A 22,938-nucleotide genomic window follows, 5' to 3' on the forward strand; every position below is an offset into this window, starting at 1 on the left:
CAGCAAGTATAGTTATTCTCAGAAATACATGAAGACTGAATGGTGCAGACAGAGTGGACAGCTACTGTACAGGTTTCGAGCTTAAAGCTGAATGTGTGTACCTGTTTCTTCTGTCCAATCCTATGTGCTCTAGCCTGTGCTTGCAGATCATTCTGTGGATTCCAGTCAGAATCAAATATAACTACAGTGTCAGCAGATGCCAAGTTGATACCTAATCCTCCAGCTCTAGTAGACAGTAAAAAGCAGAAGTCCTGAAATAAAGTAAAAAAATAGTTTTATATAAAATAGCTGTAGTATTCTTGAAAGAACTAATATGACACTTGTTTCTGCAGTCTGTGGAGCAGATTACAAAATCGTATACTATCAGTTTTGTAACTGTTCTACAGTTAAAGCTTCTTTAAGTATAAAGCAAACATTGATATCAATATATTTAATATTGATAGTTACTGACTTCTCAAAGACGATCACTGACCAAAAAATCCCAACCAAACAAAAGACTGGCCAAACAGTACAAAACCCCTACTGTTAAAGCCTTGTATATTACAAAGTCCCTCTCCCAACCTCCCTGCCCCAAGCCCTGGAAGACTGAGAAGCCATGACAGAGCAGGGAAGATGCTTGAGCCTTCAGTTAACTTGGTGAAGAGACAGGAAGCAAAAGTCTTCTGCTAGGTTCAATGCTGTTCAACACACTTAAGAACAATAAGAAAAATGAGGTCAAAAAGTCTGTAGTTGATAAGAGATTTATTAATTTAGAGACAACTATGAAGGACTGCAGAACAATATATTAAGTTCAAGATAAAGTAAAAGAGGATACCAAAAAAAAAAAAAAAAACAAAACACCAAAAAAATACCAGTTCTCAGTACAGTTACAGGAAATAGCAAACCATTACACCCAGGAATGACTCATGAGAATTGTGTCGGAAATTTCCATATGGCCCGTAGCTCAGTAATGGTCAAAACCCATACGGAATGTTCTGAATTTTCAGGAAAGAAAACTGAGAACAATTTCGCTGTTGCACAAATGCATGGCTTGCCTTCATTTTTGAAATGTATGAAGTTTAAATTCCTCTTCATCTCAAAAAAATGCAAAGTGTAACTGAAAAGATTTCAGAAATGCTAGAAATCTGAAACAGAATTAACTTTTGTATTTAACAAATACCTGAAGTTTACAGTATGGAGTTAAGTTCTTCTCCCTCCATGATAGCAGAAACAAGCTCAGCAGCAACTGACAAACGCTATCTTCAATTACTGTTTAAAAAAACCAAGCCACCTAACCAAAACCTTCCCTCCCCCAAATCTGCCAGTGTAGGACAAAAGATTTAAGCTGATCAAAGATATCGAATGGCTTGCATATTAAGAAAGTTAAATAAGCTACAAATCTTCCAACTCATAAAAGGAAGCATCTGTAACAGACACCTACATATTCACAGGTTGCTCACAAAGGATGGCTAGAAACCAGTTCTTTGCCATTTCTTCCAGGGCAAGTAAGTAGGTGGTAACAAATGAAAATAACAGAAGCCAGATTTGAACAACTGACGATGGTTATTCATGCAAGGATATACACAAGTTAGTTCTGTCCACTGCCAAAGCATTTTTTTGATGATAACTGTTTGTGTAAGTTCAATGCTCTTGTAAACATTGTTAAGTTCCACACAAAAATAAAGCTGAGGTTAAATTTCTGCAGCATTTATATAATAATTAAAATTACTTTGATAAAGAGCTTTAGAAAATAGTTATAGCTACACAACTGATTAAACACCATTTTCACAAGTTACACATTTTCTACTTAATCTCTTCTTAGGGAAAAAAAAATAGCAGATGTCAACCTTATAGTCTAGTCAATAACAATGAATTTTCAACCTTATTCCTTATTTTCCTCAGTCTTTATTGTTTGTGCAAGGTTTATTTAAATTTCTTGGAAAAAAACAAAACAGATTCCTTAGGAAAAAAATACCATACCTCTGATCCTTCTGCATTAAAATGATCCAGTGCTTGCTTCCTCAATTCCCCTTTTATTGATCCATCAAGTCTCTGAAGAGATTGAATACTACAGTTAAAAAGTAATTCTTATACTATATTCAAAATCAGAGAAAACTGAATTCTCAACTGCCAAAACTGTAATGTGAAAGAAAAAAAGTGATGACACACTCCACATAATTTTTTAATTCATCTGTTTCATTCCAAAGTACTATATAGCATACAGCAATTGCCCGTCTTTCTAGAAAAAGAACACATTTTCTTATATCTTTCTTAAGCAAAGTGGTAAAGATCATATAATCACAAAACAGTTCACGTTGGAAGGGACCTCTGGATGTCATCTTGTTTAACTCCCCTACTCAGGCAGGGACAGCTAAAGCAGGTTGCCCAAGGTCATGTCCAGGTAGCTTTCGAGTGTCACAGAGGATGGAGATTCCATAACCTCTGGACAACTTGTTCCAGTGCTCTGTCATCCTCAAAGTAAAGATTCGACTCTTCTCACATTCAAGATCAAAGCTTCTTACCTGAAAGGGAAACTGACGATACTTTAGATATTCTGCTAGGATGTCCAGCATTCTCACCATCTGTGAGAAAATCAGGACTCTGTTGCCACGTTCTCGCAGACGAATCAGAAGCTTGTCAAGAAGGATTAGTTTCCCACTGCTACGTATTAAATGCTACAAAAGCCAAGAAATATATATTACAAAGTAAGTTCATCTCAACACTAACACACTACAGTTGGTTAGACATTCATCAGGGGTTTGCTTTTCCTTCTATCGCTGTGGGAAGCAAAAAAAAAAAAGGGCAAACTCTGACATTCTGTAAGAATTTTGTATTTTAAAATGCATATACAATATTTAGTCTCCTAGAAACTACAAAAAAACAAACCAACCCACCAAATTAATGTGACCATAAGACAACACTGCTATATAAGTATGCAGCATCAACTGAACATGAAAGTTTGCTGATTTTTGTTTAGTTGATTCTAACTGAAATCAACAGGATTATTAACTCATATATTTTTGAAGGAAATGCATTATTCTGTTCCAGCTTAAAGTGACATCTTAGCATCTTATCAAAACCTGAAGTAAATATATGAGCTTAAAAAGTTAAGCAGTTATGATGTAGGCCCAAGTTCTTTTCTGCCAAGTAAAAAATAGTGTTTTTTCTCCATTTTATATTTTATTGGTTACCAAATTCTTAGTACTATTTTCTCTTCACTTCTCATCTTTTGAAAAGAAATAGGTGCCGCTTAACCCTCTAAGTGTTTTTAAACTAAGCCTATCAATCAAGTTTCTCACTCAAGATAAAGTGAGAAGCATCTTGTTTGTGGTGCCTGATATTGTAAGCCACCTAAAGCCTGTAAAACCTTCTCAGCTCCACTGGGAGTAACTAGAACAGAAACACAAGCAGATGTGAAATTTAATATTGAAAACATTAGGCCTCTTTAGGTGAAGATGCTTGGGATAGAATTTTGGGGAATGCTAAATTTTGAGTTAGGTGCTTTTATTCTTTAGGCCAGAAAGAGGGAGAATATTTGTCACTGGACAAACGAGTAGCTTTGGGAAGGTATTTAAATTATCAGCTTCAAACCTTACAGGAAAAAAACACCTTTAGAAACATTACATTGGTATAAACTGCATTAACAATAGTCGTCTTACCTGTTGCTGTGCTTCTCAACAGTTTTGGTACAAGTATTAGTTAACCATAACAAAAAAAAAAAAAAAAAAAAAGGAACAACAGACCATCTTTGGTAGTGATGGTAGTTGTTTTCATCTGTCACAACAATTACAAAATCAGACTGAGCCTTGGATGCTTGTTACTTTAATTTCCTTTCACTTTGTTTTTTTGCAGGCATACAGAGAACAGTATGTGATTATAGAAAAGAGCTTAAACGCATTCTGTGGATCACTTTGTTATCACACAGATTGTTTGTGTTTCACTGCCAGTCACATGCATCTCCACTCACATTACATTTTACTTGCTTAGCTGCTTTATTTTACTTAGGTTTCAAATAGGTCTCAAGTTTATTTTGCATGAAAATACACAGCCTGTTTCAAACTATTTCCTTTGACTGTAATTAAAATCAGAGATATTTTATTTAGTCAATTATCTGTCAATTATTCAGTTTCAATTAAGAAACAAAAATCAAATTCGCTTACATGTAAAACCCAGGATGCATGTTTTCCCGAGAACCTGTTTTTTCTTGATAGATTTCAGTATGAATTAATAAACTGCCAGAACACTATAAAATTCTGTGAATATTATAGGTGTAAAACAAAACATTTTTTAAATTAAAAGGTTGTATTACCTGTAAGGCCTCCTGTTTATTATAGAATTCATTATCATCTGGTGGTTTAATGAGGTAGCAATGGTTACAACACTTCTTGAGTTCCATCATGATGTTCAAAAAACCTGAGGTACTACCTTTTGAACCTTTACTGAGGGCTTTGTAGTTCCTGGTTAAAATCCACCTATGATTTAAGATGTGCAATATAAGTAATTTCTAACCATATGAGAAAGCAAGACAGATGTAATCTCTCAAAATAGAAACAAGCTAAAGAAAACAAGCAGCTCCAAATGTACAAACATGCCAAACAAAATGAGCTATATGAATAGACATGAGACCAGTGTAATTCTTGAGTCCTTCTCCATAGAATTTTGCTGTTGTGAAACCCTAGAAGCCTCAAGTTCAAACTGTATTATAAAAACTATTATACTTCAGTAAACAGCATGTAGATATATCACTGAAACAGCACAATGTAAAGTGCTGTTACTTACTTGTAATATTGCTTCTGCAATGCACTCATTTCCATCCTCAGAATTTGCTCAACTTTAGCAGGTAAAGATTTTTCTACGTCTTTTTTAACTCTTCTCAGCAGAAATGGTTCAAGTTCTTTGTGGAGACTTGCATAACCATATTCTCTCCCTTTGCCATGCTCCTCTTCAAAATCTTCCCAGGAGGAAAACCTTCAACATAATAAAGAATGAGTGCAAAATAGTGACATACTGTGAATGACCTAAAGATGCAAAATTCAAGCAGAAAGGTAACACAAACACAGAACACATATAAATACATCACAAAAGCACACACACATCTGAATTTCTTCCTCACTCTCTTCTGTTTAATTTATACAATTTCTGAATATTAATCTCACAAAAGATTCCAAAAACTTTGCCTCTAAATAGAAGAATGGAATTTGTCCAAAATCATCTACAGAATGAAAACTACTGAATTTTTAACTTCCCCAATGGAAAACCAACATCTTTTTCTTCAAGGATACTCACCTAGATGGTTGCAGAAATTCCATTATTACATTTATCAAGAGCAGCATGAAAAATCAGCTGCATGGCTGGAGGGTGTGAAAGAGAACAAGAGACTACTTAATCTATGTTTTGCAGCTTGTATGGTCTAGCTGAAGCATAACCATCTTCTGTGCTAACAGACTAGGAGAACAGACTTCATGATCAAATGAAAAATGGGTACTAGACGATAGTGGCTTTGCCTGTAAGGTTCTGAAATCAGTACAATCCATAGCTCAAACTAAATGGAGCTATGGTACTTGGCATTTACAAAATGTCTGACAGGAACATGTGCGCTCACATATGAGCTCTAATTTATCTCAGGTATAAACAGAGGTCAGTATAAAATAAGGTCAATACAGTAAGCTTACTATACACAGACCTTATGAGAAAACCAGCTATCTGACTGAACTACAGGATATTGGGCATCTTGGTACAAATCTGTTTTCATTAATAGTACTAACACAGAAAAGATTCCATTCTATTTCCCCAGATTAAATCCATATGGGTTTCCTTTTATGCTAAAATGAAGTCACTTCTCCAAGTTCAACCCATACACCAATCCATAATTTTTGTGGACAGCTAAAATGGAAAAAAGTGGCAACTATTACCAGCGTTACTTATAAGGAGCAGCATGAAAAAATATATGCATCTACTTCATGCAGAGTATTATCTTTCAGTAGGATTCTCTTTCTCTATTGATTCTCAAATCACTGAGCTACTTCACAATAACAAGCTTGACCAAAAAAAATGTTAAAAGAATCATGTAAAACTCTTCCTTACTTTACTGGCATGATGAAGTGCAACAAAGACCAAAGTTCTTTAAGGGAGTTTTGCAGAGGTGTTCCAGTAATAAGAAGACGATGGTTAGACTTAAAGTCTATTAATGTCTTGTACAGAAGAGAGTCGTCATTTTTTAAACGATGAGCTTCATCAACTCCTATGAACGCCCAATTCAGACCACCAAGGAATGACTTAAAGAAATGAAGGAAGAGGGAAACATTATACAAATAAACACATGGAATAGTTTCCCACATTTTATAATTAAGCTGTAAACACCATCACTTCTTGGTTTATTTTAATAAAATATGTACAGTTAAGTTTTTAGTAATAACTATGGCTTTTACATTTGCCGGATTCAATGAAAGGCTATGCAAGCACCCCAAGAAAGTATAAATTAAGCTTAAAATCACAAGAATGGCCAAAAATCTGACCCACATTAATTTCAGCATGACAGGAAAAAAAAAAATTACTATTGACCTCCTCTTCCCAGTGTGTACAAACAAAACAAGTGAAAATGTTCTGTTTCTTAATTGCCTATAAAAATTCACATATATGGTTAGAAGGATTAACAATAACTGTGTGCTACCACTATGGAGACAGTATTAATACATGTACACATACTACTGTATGCACAACAACAAAGAAAAACTATATGGGATTTCAGAGTTCTATATCATATTTGGGGCTAGAGGCTAGGTTATTTTTCAGTTCCTTGATAGTGGTCTGCAAAGTAGAGCTCCTGAAGATGGAAGAAGATTATTACAGTAATGAGAATCCTAAGCAAACTGGAGAAAAAGAAGTCTTACCCACTTAACAAAATGGAAAATCACCACACATATGGAAAAAATCTAGAAGTGCTTAAAAAAAAACCCCCAAACCAACAGAGAGAAAGCCCCCCCCAAAAATCCAAACCACACACTGTCATACTTCCAAAAACAGCAAGTGTCACGCTCTCCATAAATTTAATGATCCACAAGTCAAATACATGCAAGTCTAAAGACAGTTCTACACTGGAGAAATTATTTTTATCTCCCCAAGAAGTGTGATTACCTTATCCTTCAGCAAAATTTCATATGTTGTTAGAAGTATGTTAAATTTTAATCGTTTAGTCTGTGGATGCATCCATTCATGAGTTCTTATCTACAAAAATAATAAAGAGAAAAAAGGTTTTCTTGAATGAGATGCAGCAATGTAAATGACATACAGTAATATGATCACAAAACAGAAGAACAACATATTAACATACACAAGACTGACCTTCCAGCCTACCTAATCACTCCAGAAATATTTTGTTTAAACTTCTGAATAAACAGCAAATAATTTCTACAAAACATCTTTTACATTAATGGATAAGATTACTAACATTCAGAAAATACATTAAAAAAACGAACCAACAACTCTTCAGGAAATAAATTAAGGTCATGACTGGCTTGCTTATGTATTCATTTGTACTATATCCACCTTAATAATCATATGGCAGAAGTTAATTTGTTTTCAAATGGAAGACTGTGTTTTTAATCCTGCTCTCACTATTATGCAGGAAGGAAATCTTTCACACACATTTATATCAGATCAAAATCTAAGCTTTCCATTTGCTTCTTAAATGCACAGTGTTTCAGTAAGTATTTGTTCAGTCCTAATCAAAACATTGGAGATTAGCAGAAGATAGGAATATGAAGTGAGCGTTGTTTACCTACAAGCCTTTCCAATAATAAAAAGAAATACTCACCATATTTCTGCTAGTTATATCTCCTAAGTAGACTACAGCATTCATCTGAGGAGCCCAAGTTTGAATCTCTCTTTGCCAAGAAGTCAAGGTAGAAAGTGGCACAACCAGCAAGAAAGGCCCATACAGTTGATGTTCGTGAAACAGGTAATTCAGAAAAGAAATTGTTTGTATTGTTTTGCCCAGACCCATTTCATCTGCAAGAATACAGCTATTCCCTCTAAAAAAAATAATTTAGGGGGGATGTAGAGAGGGGGAGGGATTGGACAAGAAGAAATTGTTATCTTTTGAGCATAAAAAAACACTCATACAAGTTATTTTGCAACTACACATATCTTGAAGTTTATTTCCATTGGTTTTCCATAAAAACAATTTCCAACCACCACCCCACACTTAATACTTGAAATAAATTAACAAAATTAACAAGAAGCATGCAAGTATTCCTCACAAGTCTAATTTTAAAGTATAACACTAATACTGACATTTCAGAAAAGCTTGTTTTGGGTATTCTGGTTTTATTGTTTTAGGTTGGTTTGTTTTTTTAAAATATGATTTACCCCCATAGGAAATTAAAAGCAAAGCAACAACTGAGCTTAGCTGTTTTTTGAGAACAGCCATGGAATTATACACTTTGCTACTACTTTGAGTAAAACCACTCCACTTAGATCCTTCACCTTCAAAAAAATACACAGGAAAATCAATTTCAAAGTTTTACAAATGCTTGCAATTTACAACAGAAAAACTCATTTCAGACTATCCTTACTTGCACCATGAGTGAGCAAGCCAATTCAATCCATTTAACTGATAATCTCTTAACTCTAACCTTCATGTCCTCCAATATAAGATGGTTGCTTCTTTAGTGCAACAAACCTTGGCCTCTGTTTCAGAACCTGTCAAAAGCAAATTGATCATCAGTCTTACTACTGAGTGAAATCACCAAAATTTCTTCTCACAGAAAAAATAGTAGTAGGTATCTACTGGGTAGCCATCCATGAAAACTAGGCCATATAAAAACATGAAGCAATTTGCAAGTTGAAATTAGTTTGACTGATAATCTGAATTTCACAACAAGAGTGACATTAACTCACTCAAAGTTTAAGTACTTTTAAAACAAGCTACAATACTAAACACTCCCAAATTTGAATGTCAGTAATAACACAGGGGACTGGTATCTACAAAAAGCTACTCTTAGTAGTGATATTTTCCATATATATTACTATATATGATTATTACTATTCTGAACAACCGTCAAAAATACTTCGTAATATGTATCTTATCTTCAGATTCATAGAAGATTTTCACATTTTTACTATCACAACTGATGTGGTGGCTTGAGCCTGGCTGGTAGCTAAGCCACCACTTAGTTGCTTACTCACTCCCCACCCCAGTGGGACAGGGGAGAGACCTGAAAGGGAAAAAACAGCGGGACAGGGGAGAGACATGACAGGGTAAAAGTGAGAAAAACTTGTAGGTTAAAGCAAAGAGTTTAGTGAATGAATGAAAAAAAAAAACAACCAAGAAAAAAAAAAAAAAAAACACAACCAAAAAAACCTCCACAAGTGACACAAAGGGAGTCACACATTAACCCACCAGCAGACTGATGACTAGCAAGTCTTCAAGAAACAGCCACCCTCAAACCCCTTGCTCAGTCCACCCAGTTTTATTGCTGAGCATGACATTAAGTGGCATGGACTATCTCTTTGGTCAGCTGGGGTCAACTGTACTGGCCGTGTTCTGTCCCAGCCCCTTGCCCACCCCCAGCCTTCTCATGGTTGGGAGGGAACAGCAAGAAAAAGAGAAGGCCTTGACACTGTGCAACCACTGTTCAGCAACAGCCAAAACACCAATGTGTTACCAATACTGTTTAGGTCACAAATCTAAAACATGGGCCATACAGGCTGTTATGAAGAATATTAACTCTAATCCAGCCAGAGCCAGTACAATCATTCCATTTCAAGTTACATACTCACCTTGCAATCTTTAAAGGGAGTGGTCTTGGACTGATTTCTGCTAAAGTACTCATCAATGCATGCCTGAAACTTTTTGGCAATGAGAGCACCATCTTCCCAGCTACATTCTGAATACGGCAGACCCTGCCATTTACAATAATAGTCTGGATAACCAGCTGCTGATTTCTGATTTGAATGAGCTGCAGAAATGCACCAGAAGATATCTGATTAGCATTTTACTTCTGTATCTTATGAAAACACTCATTTTAGGTAATAAGACAACATAAGCTAGCTTCATAGCACAGACAGTATGACAATTTTTCTCTTTACCAGAAGTTTTGTTCTGGATTAAGAAGTTAATGATATTCATATTCTAAATTTCTCAACTACAGATGTAACATACCAGCAGTGAACATAGAGAATTCTCAACACTGTTTTCTGTCCACAAGTTTGTAACATACCAATTATTCTTTCCACTATCTGATACTGTTTATGTAGATCATCTGTAAGCTCCTGCTGGCAGTTGTAATATTCCACATCTTCCGGAGAAGCACTTTTCAGCCTGTAATGGGAATTAATTTACAACACTTACTACACAGTATAGTTCAACACTAAGAAAATGTGGTGACTCTAAAGTTCTGAATGTAAGCATCACAGGGATGTTGCTTAGAGGTATTTTTTGAAGGGACAACTCCGAAATTTCTACTACAAAATTGTTGCATCTGGCTTAGACACCTCATCATTAATGGACTGAAAGGGCTTATCAAAAGACACAACTATGATAGCTAAAGGTGGCATTAGTCATGCAGCTAATTCATAATACCTATTATCAACAGTAAGTAACGTCCTTTACAGAATATTTTCATGAAAACAGTATTCAGGGTGGCTCACCCTATAAGAACCTATCTTATGATTAAGTTGTTAAAAATCCCACCAGTATTCAATGATCATATTAAACATACTAATAAACTGAAGAGGTGACTTTAAAATATATGGATTTCTTCAAGTTTTTGCTCTCAGGCTTGAACTTCGGGTTTGAGCCAAGAAAACTGAATTCTTCAAAGTAATCTGACATGGCTAATGCATCAAGAAAACATGAATCTCTGCAGCAGTTCCTGAAGAACTCCAATCAAAGTATAACAGCAAAATTTGTAAAAGGTACAACTTATTTTTAAACACTACCCATCTTGTTAAAACTCCATTTAAAAAACATACACACACACACACAAATCAGGTTCAGAAGATAATCTTACAAGAACATGTTAAGGAGGCTTCAACTTTTAAAGTTTTTGTCTTCCTGTTTTACAGATACTTGAAATTATGCCCTCAAAAACAGGTAACAGCTCTCAGAAACACAACAGAACATCTACATTGTTACAAAATAAGTATTATGGAAGTCTACATAAAAATATTCACCATCGTTTCGTTTCCTGATCCTTTTTCTTATAGTTGTCCAGTTTCTTCATTCCTTTAACATTTTGTTGCTTCAGTGTTTCCTCAGTTTCCCATGTGTTATGGATGTGTGACCAACCTTTCCACTTAATAAGATACTGTATTTCTCCTGGCTCCTTTGACTTTTCAAACCCAGCATTTGGGTCACCATCTGACTCAACTGCATAGATGGTGGTTGCAGCACCCGTGGCTGAGAAAGAAACCACATCATAAGCCTTAATCAAATGTGCATTGTCATAAGTTAACCAGTAAGAAATGTAGTGTAGAAAACAATTAGTGATACTTTTAGATGAGCATATACTTGGCTAGTATCTACAGCTCTCATGTCATTACTTTTATTTGCACAATTGTGATGTAGGTATGTTAACACATGCACAAGCAGTCAAAAGAGAATCAAAAAAGTCATCAGAACTTCTGCACCTCATCTACAATCTATTATGTTTCCTTCTAAGAATTTTCTTTGCATTCCTAGTTTTTAAAGTGATCACTATGGAACACTCTACTAATGCTGCTTGTCTTCTGTTACATTACTCCCATCTCTGAGCATACAAAAGACATCTGACATTATGCTCGGTCAGCCTTGAGACATCAATAACTTTCTACTAGGGATACTATAAATCCATCTCTTCCTAAGTATGTTTTACTACTTTTTCTGCCTTTGTTATCTTACCTGAGAACATTTTTAATTAAATACAGTCTGTATCACAGCTGAAGCATGCTAGAAGCAGGAAGAAGGCTCACTTCTGTGGGGACAGCCAGGTAAGGAAAATAGCCCAGCAAGCTGCAGGGCCAGATAAAGCCACAGAGAGTGGCAACAGCAAAAGACAGTACAAGCAGCAACATCATCTGGGCAGGAAGAATATAAGAAGCTTAGCTCCAAAGGCTTTGACCACAGCAGTAACACTATGCACTGGAGCAGGATATGCTAGAACATGGGAGAAGAAAGTTGAGAGGAAGAAGAGTGCAAGTGTTGAGATGAGTGAGAAACTTTACATACAGGGTATAACTAATGGAGAACAGTAGCTCTGAAGTGCAAAGGGTCCAGGGTTTGGGGTTTTTTTCTGCATGTGTTTGTTTTTGTATCCAAAACTCTTAATTTGCAGACTCAAACACATAAGCAGAACTACTAGACACTGCATCCCATAATTGCTGGAAATATGACATGACCACCGCTATTCAAAAACACTTTTAAGAGTTCACATGCAAGTGCACCACTGAAATTTTAGATGTATTTTGTAGTCACTGCGCACACTGCACTGTACTGAGACAATCTGTACAGCAAGAACTGAAATCATAACCTCAGTGGTTCAGCCTTGCCAACACTGTATTTCAGGGTTCAGATTAGTAGTCAGCTATCCTATCTAATCCACTTCCTCCACTCCACTGAATATAATTTATGCTGATCAAATATTACTAAAATGTGCAAACAGTGGCATAACAATATTGTATGCATGTATGCAATACAGAGCTCTCTTTCACTTAATTTTGATTTTCCACATACATGTGCAATTCTTCTATGTTTTACTGTGCAACATTTAGAAGGGACTTCAAAAAGGAACATCCTTACAAATAGGAAAGATGATTTTTTGGTTAACTATAAAATTATTGGTGTTTATAAACCCCACAGATGACCTACAGCTGAGAACATCTGCTGAAGTTGCACCACAATGCACTCCAGGATCTTAACACTGACCAAAAAAAAAAAAAATACCTCCTTTTCGGCCAACTCGACTATCCATGAACTTCTCTATAGTTTCAAATTCATCTTCTTCAGCTTGTGGGACATCTTCTCCACAAACTTCCAGCAAATCATCAGAATCTGTCTTGGTTTCTTCAGCTTCTTTGTAACTAATGTTGACTGTTGCCTGGCGACGAGATCCCCTCTTATCATAATCATCATCATCATCATCATCCTCTTCCTCTGATGATTCAAGTTGCCTTTTTCTCGGTCCTGCACTCTTTTTTCCACTTTTTTGTTTAATCCTTGAAGACAATAAGGTATGACACAACAATGATGTTTCAAATGGGACAGCTCTAAGTCATCTGTACTGCTTTCTGAATACATGTATTTCATGAATGCTCAGTCCACTTTCCGTTACAGCAGACAGGAAAAGGTATTCACTAGAAAGCATTCATATATTAACATCTTATGTAGCTTTAAAAAATCCCTTCACTTTATTTTTAATAAGCATTAATGTTTTCATTTGCATGTATAGTACAGAAAATACTCAACTGATTATTAAAAATATAGTACCAGAGTATCCAAATGCATGACTTCTTACCTGCTTGGAGGTTTCCGGCTTTTGACCTTGTTTTTTGGCTCATAATCAGATTCACTCTCTTCACAACTGCTTTTCTCCCTATCTTCTTCTGATTCATCAGAATCAAAACCGGTTCCTGATATTGACCCTGATCCTGACATTTGCCAGTCTTCACTGCACATATTAAAAGACAAAAGAGTTACTTACACTGTGCTTTTTTAAAATCAGATATTCATCCACAGGGTATCTGCTGTAATTTCAACGTTCTTCACAGAAATAAAAATCTTGTAACAGTTATTTCAGTTGATGAGATAGAAAATTGTCATCAATGAATAACAGATAAGTAAAAATGCCCAATGGCTTCAAAGGCATTTTGACTAAGTTTTCTGTTATCGAGAGGTAGCTTTAAAATCCCAAATAAAACAAAAATATGGATTTCTATATCAATTTCAGCACAAAGAAATGAGCTAACATGACATTAAGCAACCAAAGCACTTAACAAATTTACTGGAAAGATACATATTTATCAGAACTTACACATACTCAAATCATAAAGCCCTGTCATGTTATACTCTTGACAAATCCCATATAGTCTATTGCCTATGGTCCCTGTGGCCCATGTAAAGAAGCAGCAACCTTGGCACAGGAATCAAAAAGAGGCAGGTTTGAGAAACATCCAGAATAACTTGAATTGCAGCAATCTGTGAGTGGCTCTAGCTCTCAAAAGCTCCCATCAGTGCTTCGCAACCAGGCAAGATACTAGGTGTAAAATACTTCTGACTGAGCAGCAGGATCTCTGTTCCTGCTTAACTGAGATAATCTACTTTGCAACAGGAAAGATGTACCACTGATTGAACAGTATCTTGCTTCAAACTCTGACTTTATAAAGACAAATTTATTCATAATAGCTTCAGAAAAAAGAAAGGAAAAAAAAGTCTGGTATATTATTGAAACTTTGCTAAATCTTTATACTAACATAATCTTTAGGTCTACAGGACCAAGGTACTAGAGCCGCAGTAATGTTCAAAGCTGCCCTATTATTACCAAAAAACCTCTTCCTTAAATTTCCAATCAGGAAACCTAGGAATTAGTGCTTTGATCCCCCTCCTCTTCCCTCTTTCCCATCTTCCAGGACAAAGGGCCCTGAAGGAAATTACACACCCATTGTTCCATCATCCAAGATGTTCCATCATATATGTGTCTATTTTACAGATGGCACATGGCCAATGGTACAGAGTATCTTATTAAAATACTTTTACCGTTTGCAGAAAATTTAACAGAAAACAAAACAAACCATAAACCCATGACCTGTATTTATTTGGAAATATAAGAAAACAGATATAAAGCATCATCCTCTAAGGCTTGATCATGTAACAAGTTATATATTGAGAAATCTCTAATCTGCTTGTCAGATAACAACTGCAGACATACTTGTGCAGAAGAGCCATAGGAAAAAATTCAAGGACTGGATATATTAAGTGATTTGGTTATGAGTTCCTAAACTTAAGTATCTTTTCCATAATGGAGTATACTACTAGATGCAATCAAATTCTTAACTAAAAAAAGACTGGGAATAACAGCTCATAGCTAGGAAAGTACCATTTTACATAGTTAGTGCCTTTTTTTTTTTTTTTTTTAAGATATTACACTGGCAACCCTGAACACTGAGGTGATTCATGAACTAGAAGAATGATAGAACAGTTCAATTTCTACACACCATTCATAAAAAACTGGTCACTGCCACAATAACAACATATAATCCTTTTTACAAACTTTCTGATCTATTATTTAGGGGGAGCTTATTTTCAGTTGCTAGTCAATAAAGTTAATTACTATCAGAACTGTAATAACTCTTAAACATGGCTGAGGAATAACAAAACAAAAAGACAACCAATCAAAGGAATTTGGCATTAATTAAGAGATTCTAACTTAAATTTGTTGAGACAACCTACCTCAGTAGTTTCCCATTCCTACAAGAATTTTTAGGAAGGGCCTTCAGCTCAAAAATAAACTGCAACAAATTATTTTAAAAATGAAAGCACTGATGTAGGTTTTTGAACAATACTACAGACTCTTGCTCGGAAATGAATGATGTAGACTTTTCTTTTGAGAGTTTATTTTAAAATTCAAAAACATTTAGAAAATTGGAAATGAAAGATGGTGATGAATTAAAAGGGAACAAGCATTTCAAGTGTAGAGAAATGAAGCATGAATTACAAGCATATGTCACTAACAAAAAAATTGAGATATTATTTATGAAAATATCTTACTCTCTATGTTTTTTCTTCTTGGTTTGGCTGGATGAATCATCTGCAGAATCTTCACTACTTGATGACTCCTGCAGGTGAAGAAAAAGATAAACACAATTCATAATCACAAAAAGAATTAATTACTTCTAACATTAAAAAGATAAATCAGCTCCCTCTTCAAATTGGAGGCATATTATTGTTTTACCCTCTTCATCCCCCACAATGTAGCTGTTAATGCAGAATGAGATAAAGACTGCAATTGCTTTTGTATTTATCCATCTATGAATACATTCTGCCAGCACAGATCTAGAGAACATCACAAAAAACCCGTCTTAAAAAACATCCATTGTGCCTACATAAAAACTGTCATGGTTTAAGCTGCCTGAAGTTAATCAAGATAATGGTTCTATCATAATACTAATAAAATCTCCTACCCTCAGAAGCTTTCTCACCTTCCATATTCCTTCACATTTAAACACCAGTTTAAAAAAATCTTGAGACTAGCACGTTTCTTCTTTCTCTATGCTCAAAGAAAAAACAAGAACTCTCTTAAAAATTAGATTTTCCTAAACCAAATCTCATCAGGATTAAGTTTAGATTTACATTAAGCTTTATCCTGAAAAACATCTTTCAGAGAGTACGTAATAACAGCTGTAAATTAATGTTTTAACAACAGGTGATTTAGCTCTGGGATTTAAGTTTTAATGATGAACTGCTAAACCAGAAAAAAAACATAAATCCAATGAAATAAGTGTGACTACACTGCACAGTTTTTATGATGGATAAAAATCTGCTTTGTAAATAAATCCCATTTCATAGTCACTAGTGTCCTTAAAAGATGTTCTCACTGCACAAATCCAACATTTCTTTAGCCTACGAATTACGTTTTAAAACACCTAGAATACAGGTGTCATTCTTAAAATAAAAGAATTATTTTCTGTTAGAAAACTTGCAAAATTCTTTGTTAGAAAATTTCCAAAAATGTAGTTTTTTACTTCATATGGACTTTTTGAAAATCACTTTTGTATCTACCTTTATATAGAAACAGCTGAAAAAATCTTTTAGCATTTTTAACAGTCTTTACAAAACTCAAGATGCCAAAAATACAACGTAAGTCAGTATTGTGTGGTTTGAAAACTTTGTCCATAGATCACAGGATATCTACGTAAAAATACCACATAGTTGAGACTGTTATATTTTTAGCAAGTAATTAGAGATATCTTTACTTTTGCTTATAAAAATGTCAGTTATCGGAATGTAACATGTATAGACTAAGACAAGACTTTTACACACTCTTAAGAGAATATAACTTGGCTCTACATAATTTTATTCAAACATACAAGACAGGGATGTTTACATTTCAAAAATCTAAATTATGTTATTCACCTCTTCTGAACCACTGTCGGATGATGTTGCCTTTTGTGGCTGCTGTTGCTTCTTGAGCACTGCTGATCTTTGCACAGCAAGTATACTTGGACTAGATTTCCAAAACTGAACAGGAACAGAGATGCAATAGTTAAACATACTGAAAGTCTCCAGTTTACCACATAGTTACTTTTCCTGAGTATCACTATTAAGACTGATCTTTTATCAATTTAAAAAAAAAAAAAAAACAAAATCGCTACAAAATACTGCGTGGACTAATAATATCAGATAGCTTTTTAAAGTAGTAAGATTCCTGCAGAACAGAATTGACAGGAAAATTTCTGCAGCACGTTTAACAATAGTTGTGCAGGTGTTGTTAAGGTAAAACATTTAAAAGTAAATTTTTAAACTGACCCAGATAAATCCTTTCAGTCCACTTAGCTGATATGTTTTTATTTCATACAGTAATACTGAAGTACACGAATAAAAATGTAACAGGCAATCCTTAACAGTTTCCAATTCTTGTGGCAACTAATATATGACTACCTTTCATAAATATGGTCTACTACCCCAATTAAGTCCATATAACACAGGGGAGTGCAGGTAATTTTGGCCCATTGGATTTAAGAGACTTCTAAAAACCACTTTTTCCTGAATTTGTCTGACTTACTAATAGAGAAAGCTAACTGCGTGCAAGCTTTAAATTTTTAGACAATCACTTATTGAAAGGATTGAAAGGAAACTAAGCATTAGACAATGTAAAAAACAGAATTCCAGAAATAACATTACATGTGTCTTTCTCTTCCATAGGTTTCAGTAAATTAGTGTGTGCTTCTGCATGATGAAATTTAGGAAAGCATTTAACTCAAATACTTACAAATGTGAGACTTTTAAAAGCATCAATTCAAGTACTTATCCATGAGTATCTCAGCCCAATATTTAGGACAGCTAAGAACATCCATTCACTAATCGATCAAGTTCAAATCTAATTAAAAACCACTTCATTACCTCTTTTTATTTTTCTTTAACTGAAAACTCCTCTTGAAACTAATTGCACAGAAAGATATTTGAAGTAATTTTTTCCTCCACAAAGGGTTCATTTATGTGTTTTGTTTACCTCAGATCCATCAACTTTTGGCAGTTTATCTTGAATTTGTTTCTTCTCTCTAGATGTGTCAGACTCTGACTCTGACTGAGTGCCTGATTCAGAACCAGAGTCAGAGTCACTGCTGCCTGACTGGCTGCTGCTTCCATCACTACTGCTTCCAGAGCTTGAACCAGATCCAGAACCTGATGCTGACCCAGAATCATCATCTGATTGGCTGCAATGAGAAGTTAGCAGGATATTACACAATTGCCAAGGTAACAAGATTGAAAGAAAAAAACTTGCCTTAGCCTCATCTATGAATCAATTGTCAAGTTGGACCACACAAATGGATAGCACACAAGTACAGATGAAAAGTTAAAAATAAGAAATGATAATTCAGAGTGTAATCAGATACTCTTTGTGAAGCCTAAAAAAAAGCAAGATAAAGCAAGAACATTCAAGTTAATATGGAAGAGTCAAACAAGGGACTTACCCATACAAATTTTCCACCCCCAGCCCCCGATAAATCCTTGTTTAGCTCCATCTAACTCCATATATACATACACACACCTCTTAACACTTATGTCTACTCCACAAAGACCTGTCCAACTGAAATAAGAAAGATTGTTTTCAATCTTTATAAGATCAGCAGTATTCCTTAAAAAAAAATATAAAAATTTAAAGCACATATCTCTCAAAAAAAAAAAAATGTTATGCAGACCATATTTTTCTGTTAAAAAAACAGCAGCAGAATTCCTCATGCAGACAACTCTGAATTTGTCACTGATGGTATGATCTGTGCCAAGGCACTTTCTTGGCTTATACTTGAGCTGTCAGATTATTCCACCTGTATATTCATTTTACATCAGATTTAACATACTTAGAAAGCACAATAATTAAAGATAGATATCTATTTTATGATCATTCAAAAACTTAGAAACATTTGGTTTTCTACCAAGTAGAAAAGTAGCCAAGTTAGAACTTTAATAAAGGTTCCTCATTAGGTTAATACTACATTATTCCAAATATATCACAACAACACCCATCATAATCGCACCACCACAGAGCAAAATAATTTCAAATCATGTATATATTGACAGCAAACACTTAAAAAACAAAGTAAATGAGAAGCTAGAATCAAAACTGACAAAACCAAAAACTGGTATCAAAGCCCTAGACAATCTCTGCCCACACAATTCATCTTGCTGAGAGTCACCTGGAGAGGGGGAGGAGGAGGGAAGAGAGCAGATTCATCATCCCTGTCCTGGAACAGAGTTAATTGACAAAATTTTAAAACCACAAAACAAATCAAAATCATTCCTCTTTCTGTTTTTGCTAACACCAGTAAAACTGCACCAGTAAAGAAATTAAGCTATTCATAAACAGTACTGCACCTCAATCAGTCATGCGCAGCTGTCAACTTTGAAAGAAAGAGAAACAAACAGACCATGGTGACACTTCCTTGTTCTGAAGGGGGAGATATGGAGAAACACACTGCTGATGGATTTCCTTGTACCTGCCAAGTGGAAAACTGGGAAGCAACAAGGCTGCTCCCAAACTTTCTATTTCTGTCATCAAAAGGCTTACTTCAGGTACCGTGCTTTAACACTGACTTCAGTTGCCAAGTAAAGCATGGCACTTGCTACAGAGTATGACCGGAGTTTAAACTGTTTACAAGAAACTAATGACACTCTGTGAGAATGTCCAGAAGAGATTTTAATTGCAATAGTGTTCTTATACACAAATATTACCTTACCTTTAAAGCTGGGTAAATCTGATCATTATAAAACAGCATTTCTCAGCACTGCAAAGTTGGGGACTGTCAGCACTAACAATAAATGAAGAGAACCAGAAGAAAATTCATCATGGGGAAACTTTGAGACACAAGTAAATACCAGCCAGGAAAGACCCAGTAACAAAAAGCCACCAAAAAAAGTGTAAATCGTACATAACCTTGAAGGAGGAGAAAGGAATCAAATACTTCCAGAAAGGACAAGTCTTGCTCAAAGAGAGCAATAATAATGTGCATTACAAAATCTAAAAAAAGATGCAAAACACTAAGGCATAAGGATGGTAATTAAGTTAGCTTTCCGTACACACTATATAGTGCTAACCAGAGGTCCAACTGCACATAGAGCCATAGGCAAGCAAAACAAAGTATCTGTTTTCTAAGGTAGCATGGGGAAACTGACACTGGATTAAGCCATCTTGCTCAAAAAAACTTGCCAACATTCTGAGAAACATGTAAACCAGCTATAGCAGAGATTCCCAGAGAGACTAATGGAGGGAGACAAAAAAAAAAAAAAAAAAAGCAAAGCAAAAAAAAAAGTTCTAGTTTACTTAGATACATAAGCAAAAATTACATCAGACCCACAGTTGATGGGAAATTTTAAGTGGTTTGATGTTCAACAGAGGAATTAAACAGAGGAATTCAAAAACAAAGGGATAGGAAAAAAAGTCTAGTAGATAATCCTGGCTGCTCTGGAGTTGGATGCAAAAAGCCCAAGTAATTCCAAATCTTTTTCTTTATAAAGAGATCAGCTAGCTATCATTTAAGGTCTCCATTAAGTAACACCAACCTGACAACAAATGTGGATCATATAATATTCAATATTTAGACAAAACACATAGACTCCTTATTTTGCCAAGAAGCTCCCAACAGAATTGGGAGTCTGGGAATGAATTCCCATTAGTCTTATGAGCAGGACCAGCAAAGTAAGAGCTATTTCATAAACCTTGCTTCTCACAATAAATTGGCCTGATCTGGACAAGATCAGACTAATACAACCCAACTGCCCATCAACTAACAGTAACATCTGACAAGAATAAAAATCTTAAAGTCAATATTCAATCATGTTAATAATAAATGCAAGATTACAAAACAAACCTGCAGGTAGAAGTAAAAGGGACGGGGAGAGAAAGAAAGGAAATTACAAGAAACAAGAAGAAAAAACAAATAATAAGGTTCATCACAACTGATTTAGGGGTGCCCTTAAAGATACCATGTATGAAGGACAACACAGGATCACTACCATAGACTAACAGCTAATTGGTACATAGAACAGAGAAAACCAGAAATATAAAATTTAAAGGCTGTAGCATCAATAACATCTTACTAAGCTTTCTTATCCCACAGTGTTAAATCAGCACAAGGAAATAGGAAAAAACAAACTGACTAGCAGCAAGTAATTTTAAAATGAGGGAAATGGAAAGAACTTGCTAAAAATGTTTATCAAATCTTAAGACACTATGGCAGTATTTGTACATGCTTAAAAAGAGTTTGAAATTAACTAGTAAAAAGCTCTACAGGAGTTCAAGCACACAAGAGTAGTCTTTGTTGTGTTAAGCTTACTTCAACTCTAGTAATCCAAATTAATATGGATGTGTGAAGCTACACTAGTTTCTGTCTGTATACTTCCCCGTGTGCACCACATACTCCCAGAGGTCTTGATGCAACTACAGCACATTAAAAAATACAGGTAAGATTAACAGGTATGACTTAATTTCTACTGAAGTGTGAAGGGCTTTCCTGTTCACTGGCCACAAGACAAGTAACTGAGAGGTTCTGAGGACGACCAACACATTAATTTCATCATATCCTTTCATATGTTGTTTCAACCTAAGCTATAGCAGGGCATTGTCTTGGAGGCACCTCTACAAAGACAGTACTGCAGCCCAGAAACCTAAAGCTCTTGTTTGCAAAGAAGTTAGGAAATGTGGTAATACATGAATAAATGCTGCATAAACATATGCCATAAAAACACATAACTACAGATCGCTGAGACAGTACTGAGCAGCACTGCACGACATGTAATACCTATAAATTCCAATTAGCTGCAACAGTCAAAGGACTTTTCTCTGAGAAATTTAAAAGATTTGAACCTACAGTAAGTGATGGGAACCTGAGGCAAAACACACACCATACAACAACAGCTTCAAGTTTCCAGTTTTCAGCATAAAAAATATTTTCAAAATTGCAGAGAAAATTGGTATTTTTCTTTCAGTCACTTAAGTCACTTGCAGTCAAAGATCCAAAAGACAACATGCTTATGCCAAGATCAAAATATCACACATTTCTGGGTGCAGCCTGTGTCCTTGCTTTTCCCATACTTGGTCTAGTATTTCTAATGACAATCTTCTTTTACAACATCTAACACTAATATATCATAATTTCAAACTATGATACTGATTTTTTATTTTTTAAAACTTTTACCTAATTCCAAGTGATTTTGCAGTAACACAGGTGTCACCATGAGAAGGCTGAAGAGGAAGGAACTTCAGTTCAGCCACTCTATCAAAGTCACTGCCTCTACTCTCACAGATTTTTTTTTTTAAAAAGGGGGAAAAAACAGGAAAAAAAAAGGTGTGTGGGGGGGAAGGCAGGAAACCCCCCCAAACTCATTCCCTAACCAAGCTGTCTGGAAATCCCAGCAGTTAAAAGAAAACCTTTTTGTATCAACACTACAAAAACACTCCTCTATTGCCTAGCACGGCTAGCCGCCTATTAAAACAGAAATTGAATGGCAATTTTCAGCCTAAGACCTATTTCTTAATTCTCTCTAAGGGTATCTACAAGGCAGAAAGAAAGAAAGAACAGACTTGATTACTAATTGGTTTTTTTTCTTGGTTTTATTAACCTCTCTTGGGAAGCAGTTTCAGACCAGCATCAGACCAAACTACCAACTTGCCAGACTACTGATCAACCTCTGATATAAAGGAAAACCTTATTTGTTTTTTAAGTAACACTTATAAGAAAGAAGCAGCAGTAAAGTGAAAACAAAGACCT

General features: G+C 35.2%; 1 protein-coding gene across 1 annotated transcript in view; it reads right to left on the reverse strand.

Annotated features, from left to right (window-relative positions):
* Positions 1-22,938, reverse strand: part of CHD1 (chromodomain helicase DNA binding protein 1) — a 57,558-nt gene that overhangs the window by 19,584 nt on the left and 15,036 nt on the right. The window contains 18 exon segments of the mRNA XM_032993664.2: positions 102-251; positions 1,960-2,031; positions 2,502-2,654; positions 4,289-4,451; positions 4,759-4,947; positions 6,064-6,254; positions 7,114-7,203; positions 7,793-8,009; positions 8,553-8,610; positions 8,613-8,679; positions 9,760-9,938; positions 10,200-10,300; positions 11,155-11,380; positions 12,902-13,173; positions 13,473-13,625; positions 15,722-15,789; positions 17,087-17,191; positions 18,183-18,387. Of these exon segments, the coding sequence (XP_032849555.2) occupies positions 102-251; positions 1,960-2,031; positions 2,502-2,654; positions 4,289-4,451; positions 4,759-4,947; positions 6,064-6,254; positions 7,114-7,203; positions 7,793-8,009; positions 8,553-8,610; positions 8,613-8,679; positions 9,760-9,938; positions 10,200-10,300; positions 11,155-11,380; positions 12,902-13,173; positions 13,473-13,625; positions 15,722-15,789; positions 17,087-17,191; positions 18,183-18,387 (2,659 nt within the window).

Source organism: Tyto alba, unplaced genomic scaffold (genome assembly GCF_018691265.1).
Source record: "Tyto alba isolate M040663 unplaced genomic scaffold, T.alba_DEE_v4.0 Super-Scaffold_13, whole genome shotgun sequence".
NCBI lineage: Eukaryota > Metazoa > Chordata > Aves > Strigiformes > Tytonidae > Tyto > Tyto alba.